This window comes from Melanotaenia boesemani, chromosome 13 (assembly GCF_017639745.1).
Source record: "Melanotaenia boesemani isolate fMelBoe1 chromosome 13, fMelBoe1.pri, whole genome shotgun sequence".
Classification (NCBI taxonomy): domain Eukaryota; kingdom Metazoa; phylum Chordata; class Actinopteri; order Atheriniformes; family Melanotaeniidae; genus Melanotaenia; species Melanotaenia boesemani.
The window spans coordinates 20,265,029-20,286,772 of NC_055694.1; the positions used below are offsets into that span (position 1 = coordinate 20,265,029).

Genomic DNA, 21,744 nt, shown 5'->3' on the forward strand with positions numbered 1-21,744 from the left:
AAAAATAAAAAATTACATGACTGTAGTGACTTTATAAACTACATGGCCAATCATTTGTTTTAAATGTAATTTTATAGTACTAACAGATAATACTGGTTTTTGTATGTTTTTAAAAATTGACTAATGCTCATATCTGTTAGATTTACAATACCTCCAAATTTTTTTATGATTAATGTCTTGAAAAGACATGGTTTTAGACAACTGAAAGATACTTTTTTGTTGTAAAGATGACAAGGATTTAGGATTAGTAATACTCCCAAGCTGGCATTTTACTATGTTTAAATCAACATTCATTCAGATTTTCTTAAAGAAGTGCAGTGCACCAGCAAAATGTTCAACTTTTGCTGCTTTTTGCTTCTGTCATTCTTATGTGACACCAAAGACTACATTAACAAGAAAATGGTGTTGTGCCTTGTCCTGTCACTGGAAACTGCACATCCACAGTTGAATGGCTCATTTTTTTGTAGTGTGTGGCATTTTCCTGCACAATCTTTGTGCAGCCAGCCCTTGCATGTTTGGCACTGCAGCCACTCCAGAGACTCCACATCTGGGTACAGCAATCTAATCACATAAAAAGAAAGAACAATTTATGATTTTGAAACACATACACAATATAATTGTTATGCTTGTACAGTGCATATAAATGCATTTTCAAGAGGAAAATAAGTCTATCACAGATGTAAATATACTAAACTCAATGAAGTTCTTTTGTTACTTTATTAAAAACATTAAAAGGTATCAAAATTTTCAGTTTTTAAATGAACCAATAACCCCACCTCTGTCCTGTGCTTTGTGAAGTCTGGAAAACGCAGAACCTGTGTGGGTCAGCCATGCACACTCGTTTGCTATTTGAGGCCTTCTCTGCCACGTTTACCTGAACAAGTCATTTTTCAGAATTATGTTCATGCCTTTTTGGCAAGTATGTCATGAAAAATTATGTTCCAGGAAACATTTTGGACGTTAATGACTAAACGAGACAACCAAGTGTAAACGGTGTATTAACAAAGCTTAAAATCTATAAAACCTTAAGTTTTATGCATCAAGGTCCGTCTTCATAACTAACCTCTGTGTCTTGCTCACGCTTTCTCTTTAGTCTGAGAACTGGAGCATGCCTTCTGTAGCGGATTCCATCGTCTTCAAAAGATTGGAACTTTTGTTTAATCGTGACTGAATTAAACATCTTTTGAGGATTTTCTCTCCTTACAGACTAACAGTCTCACTCCCAAAGTGGGGGTCTGACTCAAATTTATGACTTGGTCTCCAGCTCCACAGGTCAACAAAGGTCAACTCTCCCCAACCTGGACTGAAAGGACTTCATTAGGTTATTTACGAGACCTGGGAAATTTCTGAACTGTAATCCTCTGCAACATAAATTTGTTTTTTAGTTAACAACCAAAGGATCCCAGATGCAACTCTTCATCCCAATGTCCACTTTGAAACTGTTTCTTAGTAAACTTGTGTTTTCCTTCAACTGATAAGCGGAAACCCCCTTTAACAGGACACCTGGACACACCAAGAAACGTTTATCTTAACATTCCAGAGGGTAATAAAGTGTCTTTCTCTGTTTCTCTGTGTCCCAGCAAGAGGAGACAAAGACTTTGTGTGAAGAGTAAAAGATCATACTTTTACTAGTCAACAATGTTCATTTAAATAGATACATATATATATATGTGTGTGTTTTATCTTGATACCATGCGCATGCATATGATCATTATCATTGTGTACAAGGTTTAATCAACAAGCTTGATTAATTGGTGACCTGAAACTTTATTACTGTGTTTGTGTGAGATATAACCTTTTTACTATTTTTCTTGTCTTTTCGATGATTCACTGATGGATTTTAATGATGTCTCATTTAAGGCTTTAATAACTTGGATATATAGATATATTCACAAAATGTTTAATTTGATAAGTCTTTACAAAATGACCAGACCAGCCCCTCTGTATCTGCTATCTGACCCAAAACCAGCCCACAAGACTGTTATTGGTCAAGATAATGGTCCCATCCTTTCCATGGGGTGGGTCTCCAAACTAACACTTTTAAACTCAGAACAAAGAGTTTAGTTCTCCTCTTCCCCTTCCGTTAGTTCTGCTCTTCCTCCGTTGCTCTCTGCCTTAAGTGGACTTCAAGTCCTCTTCAACCCCTCCTCTCCAGACATGGCCTTCTTCCAGAGTTAGGACACTTGGTCCGAACGCCAGAGAGAAAGAGAGAGATGCTGCCAGAGGATTAAGTTTGCAGTGATGTGAAGAACATCACTACAGACACTAAAGTTCGTGCCTGCATACCAGATGCATGATTGACAATTTTTGGCTCTTTTTGGACTCCGTAGTTCATTCCCTTTTTCCAGCTAATACTTCGCTTTTCTTGAGTTATGTTTTTATCTTTTGGACTTTTAATATAGATCCTAAATAGATCCTACAGAGTTTCTTTTTTTGGACTGACCTAAAGCTGGACATTTTCATCTTTGCCATATCACCGCAAGTCATCCACTGTCCATCATCGATACCACCAGCCGAGCCGCGGGAGTCCGCATCCGCAGAGCTGCCTGATCCAAACCTTCGGACCACCACGTGACGCATCTTCTGGCCTTCTGGAAGTCGCTCGGGATCCAAACCACCTGCGCCAACTTCCTCACTTGCCATCAGAGTCACCACAACGGTCGTAAGTCGGCTCGATCCAAACAGAACCGGACGAGTCCTGCTCGGATCAATTCTCTGCTTATCTGCTCAAGAATGGTTGGTTGTCTGACAGTGACCTAGTAGTTCTACACCTTAGTTAAACCTCCAGTTTAACAGATGAGATTCAGTTTTCCCTTTTTCCTTTTAGGATTTAGAGATCTTTTTCAGTCCTGAACCTTAGTTTAATTAACACCGCAGGTTAATTAACCTTTGTTCATTTCTTGCATACATTTCATTCATTCTGACACATTGAAATAAGATTTTGGTTTGAACTCCATATTCTGCATTTACCAATGTTTGATTCCTTTTCCCATGCGAAGTCCTTTGTATATATTTCCTTTTCATTTATGCATGATTAGTTTAGTAATAAATATTTCATATTTATCCTAAACTGGTCTGGTTATTGTGAACCTCTCCTTTGAACCATGTTATGGGTCCCTTCGACGTAAGAATTCACGTTATTAGCGTCCTGAGACTGATTGATTGATAACTGATTGATTTCTAGCTTGAATTAATTAATTTATTAAATTAATTAATTTAGTTCTCTAATGGTGTCCACACAGCCATTAGATTAGGAAAGCTATCTGTGTGGTGGTGCCCCACGAGTAAATTCATAAATAATTCCAAGAAATTATTAAAATTAATAATTTTATTAAACATCTTCAATGTTTAATGACGCTTAACGCTACACTTCCTTCAAGGAGCTCCTGGCATTCCTTGGTCCAATGGGCAAATACTTTTCCATAAGTAAAATGAAATTGTATCAATAAAATATTATCAATGTAAACAATTTGTCAGTGTTAACAATAAAAAGTCTGTCAATAGCAATAACTTAATAAAAACTGAGATGATCGAGTCAGTTTGAAAGCACTTCAGTTTGATGGCAACATGGGCAACTTTCCTTTCTGTTGCAATAGCGTTAAAGCAAGAGTGAAAAAATGTGAAGGACAAAACTAATAACCAACTACAATAGTCCTTTTGTACCTGTTCAAAGTGTTGTTCTCCAATAGCAATAGGCACCACCACCTCCGCAAAACAGGTATGTCAACCTGAAATAATTGCTATTTTTCACTTTAGTGCACAACACAAAATTAAGATGCCAGGATTTAATTTTTCACAAAGAAATGTACTTACAATTGTGTAGTCAAACTTTGCGTTCAGGGCAATGTACAAAGCGGACTGTAGCAAAAAAGTTAAACCAGGTCACAAAGTTAAGGTTAATACAAACGTCAAAATGGGAAAATTGCACTAAATCATACATTTGCATTATATCACATCAAAAGTACCCGTTCTACAAGTATACAACTTAAAACTTGATGAGAATGCTAAAATTGGAAAATGTACATGTTTGCACAGCAACTTGCTATGACCTACCATTAACATGAATATGCCACAGTCTGATCCAAAGTCTTGCTTTGGGAAGCCCTATTTAAGAAAAGCAAAAAATAATAGTGTAATTAATTTCATGTATTGTGTGACCAATGTAAAATATACCTCAAAATCCTTGCCCGTTTTCTCTGTCCATGTACCTGGACATATCTTCTGAGCAACATCCCTGTATATTGAAAAGTAAGATAACAACAGTTGTCAAAATAAAAGAAATGAATAAAAAGCTTGTGTATAACTATCGATGAGAATGCAAAGGTCATATGAACATGACCAAATAAAATTTAAAATTCTTAGTAATGCCCATACCTATGAAACACAGTGGCAAGAAAGACTATGTGAAACCACTGTATCCACAAGCACTGTCTTAAAAGACCTTAAATAAAATATGTGGTATTAGGTTAACCACATAGTGATTGTCTTTTTTCGTGATTCAGATGTTATTAAAAAAATCATATTTGTCCAATTGTTATAGTAGACTAGGTCATTTTAATTAATTGGGATTCATATATTTTTTCTTGCCACTCTAAAATGTAAAGGTCAGAGGAACACGACCAAAAAAAAAAAAAATGTAAAGGTCAGAGGAACACGACCAAATCCAAAATTTATTTTAGTGTAACCTCAGAAGTGGCATGTACTGGTGGCCTCTAAATCCTGACTCAGTCTGTGCATAAAGGGAGTCTAGAAACAGAATTTCTCTCTGAGCTGGCTAGATGACCTAAAGAAAACAGCCATTGTTTTTAGAGTAACATCTGTTTTATATAGCAGTGTTTCAAATTACTGTTTCCTTGGTGGAGGTGCATGTTCCCCAGGATTAACTTTGAACCTGGCTGAAAATGTGAGCATTTCAGAAGGAAGAGACAATACAATCAAACAGACACTCAAGCAAAATCACTTGTCAACACAATGGTCAAATTTTCAAGAAATCAACATCGCACCAATAACCTTGGAACAAAAGGACACTCACACATATCTGGAAATGACCAGGTGTCCAGAGAGGGATGAAAACGGCATCCTTCTGATGAGCCTGAGTCTTGTATAAAAGAATTCATTAAAAATTAATCAAGTCCAGCATGGCACCGTGTATCCCACAAACATGATGCATACTTACAGGCAGACTTGCCATTGGATTGTTATTGAGAGGAGGTAGCCAGGTCGGGCAGATATACAAATCTACTACGTAGACATTCGTCCCCTGAACAAGCGTTTACATACAGTATGAATTTCATACCCAAAATATGCATACCAAATGAAAAAATTCAATTTCTCTTTTTTTGCTTAAGAAAAAAGTGTTAATCTTAGAAAATTTTACATATTTCATTTTGAATATACATCGTTCCATAGAGTATATTGTACCTTGGAAAGAGCAATCTTCTCTATTATTTCAAAGCAGGCATTCCCTATCTATGAAAAATGTTTTTATTAATTGTAAAATAACTACAATCATACTTTATTCAAAGTATTATGTGTACAATTAACTCACGGTGGACTCCATATCTTGCCTCAGGCCCAGTGTCAGGAAGTCTGATCGAGTCAAGGTACTTTTCAATGTACGTACAATGACTTCATTGCCTGGCCTTCTGGTGTCCAAAACATAATTGAGCTGGGGGGAGGGGACAAACAATTATTAAAGAACAATTCTGACACCTGTGTAAATGTTTCATTTGTGACCCTCCTTAGGCAATTTTAAAAGATAAAAGAGTATTACCACTTGCTCTTGATCCTGATGCAAAATAAATGACCAGGAAGACTGTTTAGCTTGCACCGAGTATAACTCAGTGATACTTGCACAGTGATGCCCACAGGATAGTGCTGCATTAGAGGACTTGGGTGGGGTTTTGCAGTCAATAACAGTTTCTTCTTCACTGAATTTGGTTTCTAAAGACAAGAGAAAGAACACAGTAATGAAAACCTTGGAATTTCATGTAAGGCATAAAATATTCAAGTACACAAACTGTACCTGCACCAAGAGAGCCCAAATCTGTTAGTGTTTGCTGTAGTGTTGTTGAGCATGGCTCTGCTTCCACACTATTGTTGTCAGTGGACATTTGCTGACCTTAATGTCAGGGTACAAAAACTCAATTTAAAATAAATAAATAAAAAAAAATTGGCATTGTCTCAATATTCAATTAAAGAGAATTGAATGTTCTTGTGTATGATAAAGTTTGAGATTACCTAGTATCACCTGGCCCAAATCTGACAGGGTTGTAGCATGTAGCTGCTGGACTTGTAGACCTCTTATTAACTGACGTTTCAGCAGTTTTTCATTCTGATTATTGTTTCTGTGTTCCAGGATGTTGCGCATGAGAAAGATGTGAGCAGAAGGACCCATGTTGTTCAAAAAGTAGTTGTTTTTTAGCAGACAAGCGAAGAGTTGCTCTGCAACTTGACTATTTAAAGTTGCTTGAAGTTCTGGAGCAATACGTATCCTTCTAAGTACTTCCTGTGGGTCTTTTGCATTTGCCTGATGAAATTTATCATACAGGACATAGTGATTGTTAGAGCCTGTAATAGGATGACCATTTGGCAATGAAGGTTCAAGTTTTTCAACCAGCCATGGAAGATGCACTCTGAGTTTGCCATGGGCAGCAGCCTCAACATTCTCTTCTGTTAGGTCTGCAAGTCTTCCATCAAAAGGCTGGAATGGTGAGTTGTCTGGAACTCTTGATTTGGCATGGGCAACCAGTCCACGTGCAAAGTCATAAATGCAGACGTTGGGTAAATGCTTCCATGACAGTAGGAGGTCTGCAAAATCCCTAGGGCTTTTTGCTCTGAGGTTGAACTTCAAACTGTAGACAATGCCATGGGGACACATAATGACAGACCAGCCACCTACAGGAATTCAAAATAAATATTAAGTTGAACTTATTTTCTCTCTTTGATGTAATTATTGTAAAAAAGATTACATTTCCATACTCACCAGAGGCCCCCCAGATTGACTGAAATATCTTATCATAGGCCTGCCTGCTCTTCATCTCCTCCCGCAGCTGGTTAATGAGGTCCATGCGGGACCCCTTTGTGTCCATATTGCAACTTTTGCACAGCTTTCGAATAGTAGATACCTGTACCAAAATATATTGAGTGAAGTAGGTAAGTATATCAATCTGTGGCAGTGAAGTAATAATTAAACTTATTTATATCTTTAAATGTAAATTTGGATTCATGATCTACATCCTCCTTTTGCTGTAGCAAGACAACACAAAAAACTTATATAGGATTACAAGACTGTATGCTGAATATCAGAGGAACACTGACATAGCACTTCCTATAGATTGATATTGAAGTCAGGTGCAAATATATTGGAAAATAAAATAAAAAAATAAAAAGTTCATTGTACCTTCTGTCTTAACAGCTCATCAACAAGGTGGTCCTCTGTTAGGTCACCTAGTTGAGGTTCTCCAGAAGATCTCTGCGATGGCACCTTTTCATACTCTGTATTTAGAACAGTGTTGCTCTGACGCGTCTCCTCTCCGATCCAAGATGCCCAGTTGTCGTACGTTGGTTTTACAACAAATGGATTCTGTGAAGGGACTTCATGGATAACAGACCTTAACATATAAATTCTGAGGAGAACCACACAAATTATACAATGAATCTCGCCCCAATTTTGAAGATTTAGATGGACTCACCCTGGAAAAATCCTTGGCTGATCATGTGAAGACTGACCGATTCCCAGAAAGCCACTATATCGTGCTCACCATGAAAATCCTGTTTTGGTTGTTTGAGTTCACTCACTGAAATCAAGGAACATATTATTTAAATACCCTTATATGAATGAAACTAGTGTTAATACATTTTATGTTACAACTGTCTAATAAATATTCAACAAAGTAGGACACATACCCTCAAAACTGAACACTCCTTTTCTGTGGAGGTCCATTACCACAACAGGAGGATAAAAGCCACAATTAACACAAGAGTATTTGTACTCTGTGTTGCAGAGTGCCTCAAAATGGCAATACCCTTGAAAAATTAGGTCAGGGGCTGGAAAGTCAATCTTCAATAAACTCTCAAGACAGCTGATAACCCGGGAAACTGAGACATGATTCTGTAGAAAGAACAGGAAAATATTTATAATCATGCAAATACCCAGACATGTCTAAGCACAAACTAGTGGTAGCAACCCTTAATGTCCTGAAGATTTATTTAAATGGACACAATAAAAAAAAAAAATAACTACACAACATAAATTATATATTCCATGAAAACACTTGATGTTGCTATTTTAACCCATAAGAGCCTGACGTGACATATATGTTACATAGAGTTTTAGACATTTTTCTTCAATTTATGGTATAAACTTTGTTCAAAATCCTGTTGAACACAATGTGATACTACACTACTCTTCTGTCCCCTAACAGATACCCAGAAGCAGTCATCCCCATTATAATATTTTTAATGTATCACATAGTAATAAATGATAGATCCCCCCGCCCCAAAAAAAGAAAATGTTAATTTTTTTGTTACATTTTGTTAAAGGGTCAAATAAAGACCTCATATTAAAAAAATGGACTTTTCATACAATTTTTTCATGGTTCGGGCCTCAATGGGTTAAGTAAATGTATGCAAGAAAAAAATTAATAAAAAAATAAACAATAGTGACTGGAAGAAAATCAAGTACACTTTTAATCAATTTTAGGAATCCTTAATTAGAAATTTTGGCTAATTTAAGACATGTGTGACATCACAAGTCAAAACATTGTTTGTTGTTTCTCACACACACCTGGAGATTGTGCCTCAAGTACACACAAAGCTGCAGAGTTAGAATGACACGGTCATTGAAGTTGTGTAGTCCGTCTCTCCACTTCTGGTATCGATACACCATTTTACATCTGGTGCAGTGTCTGTTGTAAGTTGAGATGTCTATAATAGACATAAGTTAAAACATTAGAGCTTTATAATAACTGTATGTGGTAAATCTAAAGATGTAGTACACTTACTTTGAATTACCCCTTGCATGCCAACTATTCTGGCTTTGTTTGTTACTTGTGCAGCCTCCTCCAATTCAGGAGTATCTGGACATAGCTGGCACGTTGTCTCATCTGGAAACAAACTCTGACGATAATCTGTCAGCATTCTTTGAGCTGTGACCTCTTCTGGAAGACTGGTGGGTATTTTTTGTACTCGTACGCATACTTTACAGTTCTTTCCATTTCTGTAGCGGGAGGATGACTTCCATGGTGAGTTGATGGTGATGCTGTGGTGGTCAGTTTTGTGGTCATGAAAAGGTGTTTGTGTCTTTGGAAAAGATGCCACTTGGCAATATACTTGTGAGTGCAAGATGTGCGTGCCTTTGCACAAGGACAATGCCAGGTGTTTTTTTTTTATGTTGTATGTAACTATGACCCTACCTAGAGTGCTGTAATGGTACAACTCGGGTTCATAAACTGAAAAATAAATATGATTTTTAGACCTACTGAGATTCAACAACAGAGACAATGGGACACAGGCTTCCTTTGCTTCCATTTGTCTCTTTTTGCACACCTCCACCTTGGAGCCACCAAAAAAATGGTTTTCCATCATTTCGTGTAAAACTTCATGTCGTAATGGTTCTTCAGTGGCAGTGGTTGTGCAATAATCTACAGATCGAATGTGATGGCACATGCTAAAAGACAGTCCACTACGTTGCACAAGTAAGTGGTACTGGTGACAGTCCTCCATTTCACATTTTGTTTTTTGTTGTTCGCCCCATGTCTTGCGCTGAACATGTACTGGCACACTGAAACCCCTAGATGTTTTTCTGACTGCATAGATCCCATTGCTTTGGTCAACACATATGCTTTTTAAATGTGATTTTGCTGTAATGTCTTCATTTTGGACATGTTTTCTCTGTATATGAATCAACAAGTTCCTCTTGTATAAAATAAGTGGGCAGTGAGGGCACTTGACATGGGATAATGGCACAGTTACTTCTTCCTCTTGAATTGTGGGTTGGTCTGAGGTGGTAGTAGGTGTTGACTGATTAAAATTTATAGAAACTGTGGGGGTATTGGGTGATGATGTTTGAGCGTAGGAGTGGTCTGGAGATAGTGAAGACACTGATGGTGTAAGAGAGTATGAATGGTCTACACTCACTGATGATGGCAGTCCTTTGTTGGTTGGGCCTTTGGTGAGGATGAATCTGGTAGGGACACCACTATTGTGGGTTGGACCACAGCAGTTTTATCACCTTTTTTTTACATTCGGTCAGATGGAATGTTGCATCATCCTTACGGATTATTGTCTTGTCACAAAAAGGACAATGGAAATGACCTCCAACTCGGCAGGACACATTACACCTGCAGATGACGTTTTCTGTAAAAGGAAAGTAATTAGTCTTAAAAATGTTTATATTACTGGCATCTTGCACCAAAAGGACTTAATATGGGCGTATAACTTAATTCAAACTATTTAAAGTGGAATGTTTAACTAGTTTTTATTAATATAGTTTAAATTTGTTTGAGTTAGTCTTGAGCCCTGGAGTGGGGTAAGTAGGACTAAATGAGGACACCTGGTTTGTTTTTAATCTGGGGTGATTATAATAGCATGCCAAGCTTAGAACTCAACTCAATAACAACAGTTAAAATATGACAGCCTTACACAAGCAATAACAAATATACCAATTCAACATAACCGTTACATGTAAAATGTATAAGACCAGAAACAATTCATTCTTATCAACATACCCTGGAAATGTATTGCATTTGCACTGTGGTTCCTTAAGTGCCTCTCAATCACCCCATCACTCGCAGTCTTAAAATGAGGGCAGAGAGGACACCCAAACCCAGACAGCAACCGGTTTCGCTCCAAATGGTTATCTTTAGTGATGACTGATAGATGCATCTTGTTGCAAATATTTTATAAGCATTCTCATTCATTTACTCATTTAAGCATTCTTATTCATTTATTCGTTTACATTTTATCCTTAGATTTTAGTAACATTCATTAGGCTCTGCTTTTAATTAATAGAGCTACATTATATAGTGGTGCTGAGGTGAAAACAGCTTAATTATTATTATTCCTTCGCAGCTTACAGATAATGCATTCACAAACAGGACACAAACTCATACAGGGTTACTGAGTTCAATACTGAGAAAATAGCAAGAGACCTTGAAACAGGTCTGGGTGTCCAAGCAAGGGAGTTGTTGTGAATATTCTTATCTATTCCCTCCAAGCAGAGCAGAATTATTAAAGAATAGCCTTTGTGTGAATATTGTGGGAATGGAGGAAGGGAGTCAGTAGAAAGGCAGAAAAAGATAGCGAAGCAGAGCGAAGCATCTTCTTTCCTTTCAGCTCTGACGTACCCCAAAAGGAGGACCCGGAAGAAGGAAGGACCACCTTGCAAAATACACATTCACATGAATGCGCACTACATGCACGCACATAGCCACAATGCTTTGTATCACTATAAATGAGGAGGATAACTTAGGTAGGCAGGTCTTTTGGCTGAACCGAAGGGTCCCGACACTTCATGTATTAGTGGACCAGAAGCTAAGCTAACAGGCCTCCTCTGACAGAGATATGTATTATTTTCTTACCTTATTGGCTAAACAAAGAATTGTCAATTCTACTCAATCCCTGGTGTTTTTGCCTTCTTTTAAAAATGTGGATTTTTGAACATTCTTCCTTTTGATGATTTGTTTACAGGTGGTGAACAAATCTTTTAAAGCCAACAAATAATATTTTAAAACTTCAATCTGGACAAGAGAAGGTCAACATAATACTTATTAGTGAACAGCTTGTAATGCAAGCTGGCAGATTGTACACTGTTAATCCTTTACCAATACAGAAAGCAAATTGGGGAGAAATTACAACTCCGTGTATCCACAAAATTAATAAAAACTGATATTAGCAGTACTATATACGTTATGCTATTTGTTTACACTGATTAAGTTCAGGTACTGGAAGTGACTGAACACAAATATATTTTATACCACAGCCCACCAAAAGGCAGATTAAATTCCCATACAACGTTGCCAAGCTTCTGATTAAAAGGACAGCTATTTAGCTAAGGTAACGTTAGCCCGGTCCACCGAATTGGAAAGTGCACACTTGCTTTAGCAAAGCTAACGTTAGCCCACATCGTTGTATAAATCTCAAAGGGGGACTTTGTGGAGAAACAGCAGCTAATGACCTCTGAATATTTGATATGTTGTATTTGTATATACCAAAAAGAAGAAGAAAATAAAAAAAAGCATATTAGAGACGATACCACTTGTTAGATAGATGATAATTAAAACCATAGACATAATAAAGGATAGACACTGCATTAGCTATTGGAGTGCGAGAAATGCGGCCGCCATATTGGACCGGTAGCTAATCAGATAGTACGCAGCAAACAAGATGCCAGAGTATTGTGCAGCATATTCCTGTTCGAATTTGCGGACCGTTGAAAACAGGGCACGTGGGATTACTTTTCACAAGTAAGTTTGAATACTACTATTGGTCATATAGTGTGAATCGAATATTACTGTGCTGTATTTATGCCCATCAGTGAAATCGTAGCTAGCTTGGTAGGCTATGTTTAGTGCCGATGTTCATGCGGCATCAACTGAGACCGCATAAATCATAGCAATGCCTTAGATTACAACTGACACAACTGTAGAAATTTAACCAATATTACTAGTATATAATATTGACAAGCACTGGTTTCACAGCCTGTGTTATTCACATATATTTCACCATCAGTAAGCTACTCTTCATGACTCATTCCCACCCCATTTACTTGAAAATGCAGACAACTGAATATCTGAAAAGTTTCCAAATAAGTTTAATTACAAGTTTAACAGGGTTGGTTCATTATAGTTTTGCATCACAATAGTAGTTTTGTTAAAGAATTATTGTAAGATGTTAGAAGGAAACAAATAAGCTTGACCATATTTGTGAAATGTTCTTGTGCAGTATCCCTAGTTTCCCGTTTTCATTTTTTAGGTTTCCCAAAGACAGAGACTTGAGGAAGAAATGGGAAGTGGCTTTGAGGAGGGAAGGATTCACTGCCAGTGTTTTCTCTGTGCTTTGTAGTGAGCATTTTAAGCCAGGAGATTTTGATAGGACAGGCCAGATTGTCCGACTCAGAGATGGTGTTATTCCATCCATTTTCTTATTTCCAGTTCATCTCCAAAAAGTAGGTGTATAACTGATTTATAAATGTAAATCACCGGGCAGGGTGAGATATTCTTTTTAACTATTATGCTTCTTCCTTTTAGCTGGAAAAGCTTAGGACAACAAATACGTCCAGAAGAGCTGACGAGAACGTGTCTGTGGCCTTTCAGGATGAGCCAACAACTGACACCTCTCAACCACAACCTCAGCCTGATGAGGTGAGTATTTTTACTGTTGACATCATGTCATAATGGCCCTGGAGATATAATGGCAGCATATCACATATTATGGTCCTGCTGCCACTCATAAATAAACCCATTCATTCACAATTAAATACTATTTAAACATGCATTCCTGGCACACACACACACACACAGTACTGGCAATGACTTTCACAGGTGAAGACTATAAGAAATAATGTGGGCCATACACTTGTGGTGTCAATGTGATGTGTGTGGAGTTAAATATCACTCTAACCATGTTCATTCATCCCTGTAGGATCACAGTTACGCTCTGCCTGCTTCTCCCACTGCTCTTACGAGAAGACTTGAGGAAACTCAAGCAAGGGTGGAAAGCCTGGCGAGAGACAAAAAGAACGCCGTGGCCAGAGAAAAGAGGGCAAATAGGGCAGTAAAGTCTCTTTTGGAGGATTTGAGGGAAAAGAACCTCATTAATGAAGAGCTCAAAGAGAGGCTTGAATTTTACTCAGGTAAAACACAATTAGCTCTTTAAAATTCATGCAGATGTTTTTTTTTTTATTTATTTGTTTTTTTTTTTACCTTTTTCACAGTCTTAAACTCTTTAGTTATTATCTAAAGGGGATTTGCCAATTTTTGCTAATATAATTTCAGACCTTCAGCTCGACTTTATGGCAAAGCAGGGCATGACATGAGTTACATGTCGTACTGTTCCCTTGTGCATCGAGTTCCTAAGATGCTGCGTTCTCTATATCAGGTTGATATTATGTCAACGTTACCATGTTTTTTCCTCAGGTTTGTCTCTGTTCATAATGTTTTGTAATCAGTCAAATAAGTGTCTAATAAGGTAAGGGTATGTAGGTTAACATGATACTGGTTTGTAATGTTTTTCAGTGTTCAGATTTATTTGTTGGAATTTGTCCTGTGTTCAGTGTGTTTCAGGTCCTGAATGCTTCTAAATGGTTTGTATAACACAAGATCAACGTTATGCAGAAGACCGGAAGTGAGATATGTTGGAGTTACAGACACAGAACGTGGTGCTGATGTAAAATGTTCCAGGCTCAGTTAACATCCTGAATAAAGTGAGTATTTCAACAACATAACTGAGTGTTCCCTGACGACACCATAAACACTTTAATTGGCAGTCACCAGTAATGCAAGAAAGTGTAGCGGATTCCAGCATCTTCAAAATAAAGATTGGGACTTTTGTGTAATCTCCTGACTGAATTAAACCTTTGATGGACTTCTCCTTTTTGTGGATTTCAGATGTAACTCTTACCCAAGGACATGGTCTCCTTTGAAACTGTTTTCCTCCCTTCTAACTGATGAACCGATTTTAGCTCCTAATGAAAACCAGGACATTCGGACACACCAGAAATATTTATCTTACATTCCAAAGAGTAAAAAAGTGATTTAAGGTCTCTCTGTGTCCCACCACAGAAAAGACTTTCTTTGTTTGAAGAAAGTAAAAGATTCTTTCTTCATCATTTCAAAGTAATTTCATTCAAATATAAGATGTGATCAAGTAAACTTGTGGGTTTAATAGATGTGATCAATCATTGTGTACAATCATTTTGTACAAGGTTTTATCAACAAGCTTGATTAAGGTGACCTGAAACGTTATTAACATGTGTTGATCTTTTTAAGGTATGACATTTATTTGATTTCAGTTGTGTGATTATTATGCCTTTCAGCGTGTCATTTATGGTTTAATAAGGTTTCATTTAAGATTTTAATAACTTAGAGACATACAAATATTTGCACAAATGCTTAATTTGATATTCTTCCAAAGGATTTAGAAAGTAACAGAGACAGCCCCTCTGTTATCTGATCTGACCCAAAACCCGCCCACGAAAATGTTTATAGGTTGAAAAGGATTTCAGAACAACACCCTTGGGGCGTTCCCACATTGACTTTCTAAAACTTACAACAAAGTCTTACTTTTTGTTTTGTGTTCTTACTTCTGCTCCTTCTTCGGGTGCTGTCCTGCGGCACTCCGGACCTCCTTGAGACATGCTTTTTTTCTGACACAGAACCGCTTACAGAAGTCTCTCCAGAAAACAAGAGACCAGAGAGCAGAATTGAGTTTTGCCGTGATGTAATGAACATCACAAGATTAAGCTTTGGGTCTGCATCTTAGTGTGCATGAACCATTTTGTGTTTTTGAACTGATTAAATCCGTTTAGTCTAAGCTCTTTTCCAGTTTGTTTTTCTCTTTTTGATTTTTAATCTTGATTCTAATTTTGGAGTTTTAATCTTGATAACTGTTTAACTCTGGTGGACCAACGCTTCAGAACCAGTTTTAGAGATTTTCTTTTTGGACTGATCCAAAGCTGGACTCGACTGATCTTGTGCCATACCACCGTAACCACTATCTTACCATCTGTGACACCATCAATCCAGCCGAGCCCTGGAACCAGACCGCACCAGCAGACTGAGCCTTCAGACCCTAAACTACGAACCAAACATGGGACAACATCCGTTCTACCTGGAAGCAGCGAGTCGAACCACCCACTCAGGCGTCCCCTGGTGAGCTGAGTGTCACCACAACGGTCGTAAGTCGCCTCTGGTCTGAACAGAACTGGACTGGTCCTGGGTCATCTGCTGCTTGTCTGCCAAGAATGGTTGATTGTCATATACAGATTAGTTCTTAGTGAAGTAATTTTGGCTTTTCAGTTAAAATTCCAGCTTTAAACAGGTGAGACTATTTTCCTTTTCTTTTTAGGATTTAGAAATCCTTCCCAGTTTTCCCTAAACATTAATTTGATTAGCAACACAGGTTAATTAATTTTTGTTTCACTTCTTACATATGCTTCATTCATTCTGAGACATTATATGATCTAGAAATAAGATTCTGGTTTGAACATCATGTTTGCATTTCACGATGTTGGATTAATCTTTCCATTCTAACCTTTGTAAATATTCCCTTTTTCATTTATGCATGATTAGACTAGTAATAAATATTTTAAATTCATCCTAAACTGGTCTGGTTTTGTGAATGCTTCTCCTTTGGATCATGTTATAGGTCCCGTCGAATTAAGAATTCACGTTGTTAGCGTCCTGAGACCGATTGATTACTGATTGATTTGACTAGCTTGAATCAATTAATTTATTAAAATAATTAATTTAGTACTCTAACGGTGTCCACACAGCCATTAGATTAGTATTAAAGCTATCTGTGTGGTGGTGCTCCTCGGGGTATAATTATTATTAAGATTAATAATTCATAATTTTATGTCATTTTTAAAATGTATATTTTCATTTAAACATTTTTAATGTTTAATGACGCTAAATCACTACAAAAGCATTATCATCAATTAATATCACAAAAGAAAAGAAATAAAAAAATAGTACAAATATTTTTTTATTCAAAGTACAGAAAAAAAATATCTCAGCTTGAGGAGTCAATAAACACAACAGTTTCTACAGAACAAAATAAAAATCTTTAAATAAAAGTGTAAAGACCAGAAAGCAATGTAAGCTGGTTTGGTTTAATCTTGTACAAAAAGCACATCAGTCACTTCTGTAGCTGATCTGGATTTAAATGAAGAAGAGAATTCTTAATATCATAAGAAAGTCGAAGACATTTTGAGATATAAAATATGCAATAAAATGTTGTCCTTTAGTTGTAGTTACTGTACGTTGCATTAGCAATCTAGAGATGCAAATGAAAAATCGACCAAAATTATCTTGTTAAGAAGATTATCATGTAGTTCTAATATTTAATAACAAATAAACTAGTACTAATAAGGTGATACACTACTGCAGTGTTTGTAGTTGTTCACATGGTGAAAAGCAGATGGCCACTGAAGGTATTATGACGATTTCCGTTGTCATAAATCCTTGTGTTAACCCATTGACGCATAAACACAACATCTCCAACCTCCAACAGTAGGCTGACTCCGTTAGAACTTGCAGCACCATGAGAAGGCTGATATTCATATGCTATGCACACATGTTCTCCATTCTTCACCAGCACAGCAGCTGAAGCATGTGAAGCATGTCCATGTCCATATACGTAGAACTGAAATTGGTAGACTCCTCTCACTGGTGCAATGAAAAACCCTGTAGGATGACATCATGACCATCACTGTATTATTATTATTATTATTATTAACACTCATCATCAGAAGAAGCAGTAGCAGCATAATAATTAAATTCTTTTAGTAAAGAATAATCTAGAAAAAATGTTTTCTAACAATTCAAAGACAATGTAATTAATAATTAAAATGTGTAAATGTAAGTACCGCTATGTGGGTTGTAGGCATTTCCAATATTTGTAAAAACATGTCTGAAGACCAGGTTAGTGTGAGCGTTAAATGGTCCAACATCTCCTGATCCAGAGGCCAACAAAGAGGCTGAGAAAGCCACACGTTTCACTGAGGAACAGAAACAGCTGTATTAAGGTTACTGATGCTGCAATAATACAAATGATGTAACACTAACTTTGTTGCTAACTCCACTAACCTTCTCCTTCTGTCTTCAGAACCTCCAACTGGTTTTCTGTGATGTTTGCTCTGGTTTTAATAGTAGCCAGTTCTCCGTCCTGTGCTGAAATTATGTTATGCAGAAAAATGCAATGTGAAATAAAGCACTGTATTCATTGTTATTCATTACTGAAGGATTAAATTTCACAGCTGTACTAATGCTGCACAGCAGTGGAGGGATCACCAACTGTCCTGCAGATTTTAGACGTTTCCCTGCTGCAACACACCTGATTCAAATGGTAACTTGTTGTCAAGTTCTGCACAAGCCTCTTAATAACCTATTAATAATTTGACTCAGGTGTACTGCAGCAACTAAACATGTAAAATCTGCAGGACAGTGGGTCAACAGGTCCCCACTGCAATTGATCCCTGCAATAGTGCATCAGAAAACTCTCAATAATTTTTTTAAGGGCTTGAAATAACCGCAAGATGAGTACAGAAAATATTCATTTTAAACTTCTTAAAATTGAATTAAAAAATCTATATTTTAATTATTGTTTAAAATAAATCCAATATTCAATAACTATTCCTTACATCTATATTTTTCTAATGAACAGAACCAGTAAAATCGTGTTTACAGCAGGTCTGATCCCAGTTTAATGTCATCATGGCAAAGTCACACTTTATGGAAACTGTTCAGTAAATGTCTCGTTCTTCTTCTAAACACATTTAGTGAAGCCAATCGAACGGAGATAACTCTATTTTAGTACAAAGTTAGTAACAAGCTAATGTTTGCACCGCTGTGACTCTAAGCTTTCAGATTACAGGGACTAACTTCTCAATGTGTGTTTTAAGGTGGATGAAAGTGGATGTGCTGGATCCAGTGTCCAGTGACGTTCCAGTTCACTGGCCTTATTTTCATCCCTCTTTATTAAGTTTTTAATACCCAAAGGATACAGTGGTGCTGTAACAACAGATATGTTAGCATTTCTATTGTTTTGATTGATTGTGCATGTGGACACGTCTATGTTAGCGTGAAGTTACATCAGTGTACGTCTGGAGAAATGACAGCACAACACAGGTTGCAGACAGAAGATCAGACAGAGAAACTCTTTAAATAAAAATAAGATTGATCGCGAGTCTCACATTGCAAGTTCGAGTCAAGTCTCAAGTCTTTTAAATGCAAGTTCAAGTCGAATCTCAAGTCACTGGAAATGTGACTCAAGTGCGACTTCAGTCCGAGTCTCTAACTCAGGAACCCATCTCTGACTGTTATAGCTCAATATTATAATGGATACCTTGGTACTGTAGTTTCAGCTTCTCCAGCTCAAACTTTTGCAGCTCCAGGTCTTTCATCTTTTTTTCTTGATCTAAATATAGACAACAAATGTTGAGGAGATGTTATTGACTATAGAAGTTTCTGTTGTCTCTGATTATTAGTGGTGTTATTAGTCAATTTGCAGACTGTCAACATATGATATAAAAGCAATACCTTGGTACTGTAGTTTCAGCTTTTCCAGCTCTGTCTTTTGCAATTCCAGCTCGTTTATCTTAGCTGCTTGGGCTGAAATGTGACAAAACAACAAAGGTTTGAAAACGTTAACTGTCCTCTTTAAGAAGAAGTTTTTTTATTGTGATGTTTTATTGAATTGCTTTACTTTGCAGAGAAACTGCTTTCAAAACTCAAATATTTTTTTTTATGACTGAGGTACAAATTGTAGCTAGCAGCACATCAAACAATCAATAATCACATTCCACCTTTAAAGATGAAGAACCAGATAGAGTTGGAGGAACCCCCTGGAGGTAAACAGAACACAGCTGCCAAATGTTCATGACAGTTCTTGGGTGTCCTGCCATCATTCTGGCTACTGTTTTTCATGACACAGCTAAATGTACCATCTTATGCTCAGACATGCTGATAGCTGTAAAAGGATTTGTGAGTCTCCCTTTTTAAGTATAAATATGCTCCAACATAAAAACATGTAGAATTGTTTCATTCAGTGTGTGTAATATGTTTTACAGCCTGGCTGGTTATGTGTGTGCTGTGATGCTAAATTAATTTCTGGGTGCCTGGAGTTAATGGCAGCATCAAAACAGATCTGGTCATATGGTACCAGTGATATAGGCAATTAAAAGTTCCAGCATCCAGTATGTCTTTCTGTCTTTTGTTCTGTATCCTTCTGGCTTTTTTGTGGATTTTATTGAATTTCTGTTTTTTGGGGGGGTTTTTTTTTTTTTTTTTTAAATCCCAGCATTCATAAGTCACTCAGTCATCTCTGTTGACATAACCAACATACCTTCGTTGTCTCTCTGTAAGTACTTCATCTCGACCTTCAGTGCAGCCACAGAGGCGATCATCTCTTTCAGCAGAGCAGGAATGTCATATGAACAGGTCTGTTGATGTTCAGGAACATTTCCCAGTTCTCTTCCCTGCGATGCAGTTTGCTTTAAATGTGCAATAATTTCATTGTCAGACTCTGCTTGTAGCTGAGCTGTGAAGAAAAAGCTGATTATTAGAAACAGTGAAAAAAACATTCTCATCTCAGTTTGCAGTGTCAGTCTCTGCAGTTCAACTTTGTGGTTTCTGTGTGACTTAAATAGTGTTTTTTTTGTTGTTGTTTTTTTTGACAGATTGACTAATGATTACCAAAGTTGTTGATTAGAAACGTGCAGAAGATAAGACTTGTTACTTTGGACTTGTAAAAAAAAAAAAACAGTATTTAGTGATAAATTACATATTATTGTCTGCATGTTGAAGTTTTGATCTTAACATGTGAATAACCAGAAACTGTATACAGAAAAGTTAGCTGTCATGGTTCATGGTCAACCCAAAAAAGAAAAATCTAAATATTTGTGTAAACAGTAATTAAGAGGATTCTGCACAAATCTCAGTAAAACAGTGACTCAGACATAAATTGCTTTGACTGTGGGACTTATTTCTTGAATTTGGGATTTCTTTTTAGCACATTTTGAAATATACAGTTAATAGAAATTAATACAACAGACAATAAAGAACAAAAAAGTCAGACTTATCAAGCCTAAACTTGTAGTGAAACTAGTATGAGAAAAAGAGAAATGAGGTAAAACTAGGCAATATAAAAATAAACATCTAAACTGTCAAAACAAGCAATGTTTGTGTGAATATATAAATCACTATGAATCAACAAATTACATGTTAAACATATCTTTAAACATCAGGAAACTTGCCTACAAAATAAAATAATACATTATTGCATAATTTATTTTCTCTGTATCTTATTAAAATTTTATTGTACCTAGTACTTAAAGAAGATAAAGATTTGCTGACTGGACCTTCGAGTTAACTTTGAAATAGGACAAAAATTATAAAAACTCAAAAACTTTATTTGAAAACATTTCATAGATAAAAGTTGAAATCTGAAAATTATTCATATCATAAACTGTGAGATTATTTAGGTTCTTAAGTGAATAGAGGGAGATGAGTTGGGCCAGCTTGTGTCCAAACAAAGTGTTTCTGTAGGAATTTTTTAAAGAGTGGCCCAAAAAGTATTTGCCAAAATCATATCATAGGTAGAAAAATTGGGATAAATCAAACCATAATAAAGAGTGAGGAGACAGTTTGTGCAGATTACATGACGAACCCTCCTTATTATCCTGCATGACATCCTTTCAATACTTTTGGAAAATATTTATATATACATTTTATTTATTTATACCCCTCCTGTCGAACCCTCCTTATTATCATATACATATATATATATATATATATATATATATATATATATATATATATATATATATATATATATATTTCCTGCATGACATCCTTTCAATACTTTTGGAAAATATTTATATTAGACCACCTCCTGTCACTATACAACATACTTGGATGAGTCAGATTTAAACATTTTATTAATTTAAAATAAAACATTCATAAAGAACCATCTAAAAATTTGTTATGTTTTTAATGGATAATCAGTTTCTGTAAAGTATTT

General features: G+C 36.5%; 3 protein-coding genes and 1 long non-coding RNA gene across 4 annotated transcripts; 1 reads left to right on the top strand and 3 right to left on the bottom strand.

The window, feature by feature from the left end:
• Nucleotides 1-291: 291 nt before the first annotated feature.
• LOC121651464 lies at nt 292-1,116 on the bottom strand. Its single transcript, XR_006012436.1, has 3 exons — nt 1,064-1,116; nt 777-874; nt 292-561 (listed from the first exon to the last, which is right to left on the bottom strand). It is a non-coding gene; the product is annotated as an uncharacterized LOC121651464 (long non-coding RNA).
• A 2,577-nt stretch (nt 1,117-3,693) lies between these two features.
• LOC121651457 lies at nt 3,694-10,120 on the bottom strand. Its single transcript, XM_042003693.1, has 18 exons — nt 9,006-10,120; nt 8,789-8,928; nt 7,909-8,113; nt 7,695-7,799; nt 7,403-7,596; nt 6,986-7,127; nt 6,241-6,897; nt 6,026-6,121; nt 5,774-5,943; nt 5,549-5,668; nt 5,422-5,469; nt 5,177-5,260; nt 5,033-5,098; nt 4,686-4,783; nt 4,174-4,234; nt 4,054-4,104; nt 3,814-3,858; nt 3,694-3,728 (listed from the first exon to the last, which is right to left on the bottom strand). The coding sequence occupies exons 1-14, from the start codon at nt 9,724-9,726 to the stop codon at nt 4,775-4,777; spliced, it is 2,757 nt and encodes a 918-aa protein (XP_041859627.1). The 5' UTR covers nt 9,727-10,120; the 3' UTR covers nt 3,694-3,728; nt 3,814-3,858; nt 4,054-4,104; nt 4,174-4,234; nt 4,686-4,774.
• Nucleotides 10,121-12,387: 2,267 nt separating this feature from the next.
• LOC121652062 (THAP domain-containing protein 6-like) lies at nt 12,388-14,038 on the top strand. Its single transcript, XM_042004604.1, has 5 exons — nt 12,388-12,467; nt 12,976-13,168; nt 13,251-13,364; nt 13,645-13,855; nt 13,998-14,038. The coding sequence occupies exons 1-5, from the start codon at nt 12,388-12,390 to the stop codon at nt 14,036-14,038; spliced, it is 639 nt and encodes a 212-aa protein (XP_041860538.1).
• Nucleotides 14,039-17,049: 3,011 nt separating this feature from the next.
• LOC121651460 lies at nt 17,050-20,319 on the bottom strand. The gene is made up of 6 exons (XM_042003694.1): nt 20,068-20,319; nt 19,263-19,334; nt 19,069-19,140; nt 17,811-17,894; nt 17,591-17,722; nt 17,050-17,408 (listed from the first exon to the last, which is right to left on the bottom strand). The coding sequence occupies exons 1-6, from the start codon at nt 20,309-20,311 to the stop codon at nt 17,125-17,127; spliced, it is 888 nt and encodes a 295-aa protein (XP_041859628.1). The 5' UTR covers nt 20,312-20,319; the 3' UTR covers nt 17,050-17,124.
• Nucleotides 20,320-21,744: the final 1,425 nt, after the last annotated feature.

Excerpts from the sequence above, each read along its gene's own strand:
- LOC121651457 (XM_042003693.1), bottom strand. The coding sequence starts at position 9,726 with ATGGAGGACTGTCACCAGTACCACTTACTTGTGCAACGTAGTGGACTG. Across the intron at positions 7,597-7,694 it reads CAGCCAAGGATTTTTCCAGG|TCCCTTCACAGAATCCATTT; the intron begins GTGAGTCCATCT and ends TTATCCATGAAG. Across the intron at positions 6,898-6,985 it reads GTCAATCTGGGGGGCCTCTG|GTGGCTGGTCTGTCATTATG; the intron begins GTGAGTATGGAA and ends GAATTCCTGTAG.
- LOC121652062 (XM_042004604.1), top strand. The coding sequence starts at position 12,388 with ATGCCAGAGTATTGTGCAGCATATTCCTGTTCGAATTTGCGGACCGTT. Across the intron at positions 13,169-13,250 it reads TTCCAGTTCATCTCCAAAAA|CTGGAAAAGCTTAGGACAAC; the intron begins GTAGGTGTATAA and ends TCTTCCTTTTAG. Across the intron at positions 13,856-13,997 it reads GAGGCTTGAATTTTACTCAG|ACCTTCAGCTCGACTTTATG; the intron begins GTAAAACACAAT and ends ATATAATTTCAG.
- LOC121651460 (XM_042003694.1), bottom strand. The coding sequence starts at position 20,311 with ATGAGAATGTTTTTTTCACTGTTTCTAATAATCAGCTTTTTCTTCACA. Across the intron at positions 19,141-19,262 it reads GCTGAAACTACAGTACCAAG|ATCAAGAAAAAAAGATGAAA; the intron begins GTATTGCTTTTA and ends GTCTATATTTAG. Across the intron at positions 17,409-17,590 it reads TGCCTACAACCCACATAGCG|GGTTTTTCATTGCACCAGTG; the intron begins GTACTTACATTT and ends GTCATCCTACAG.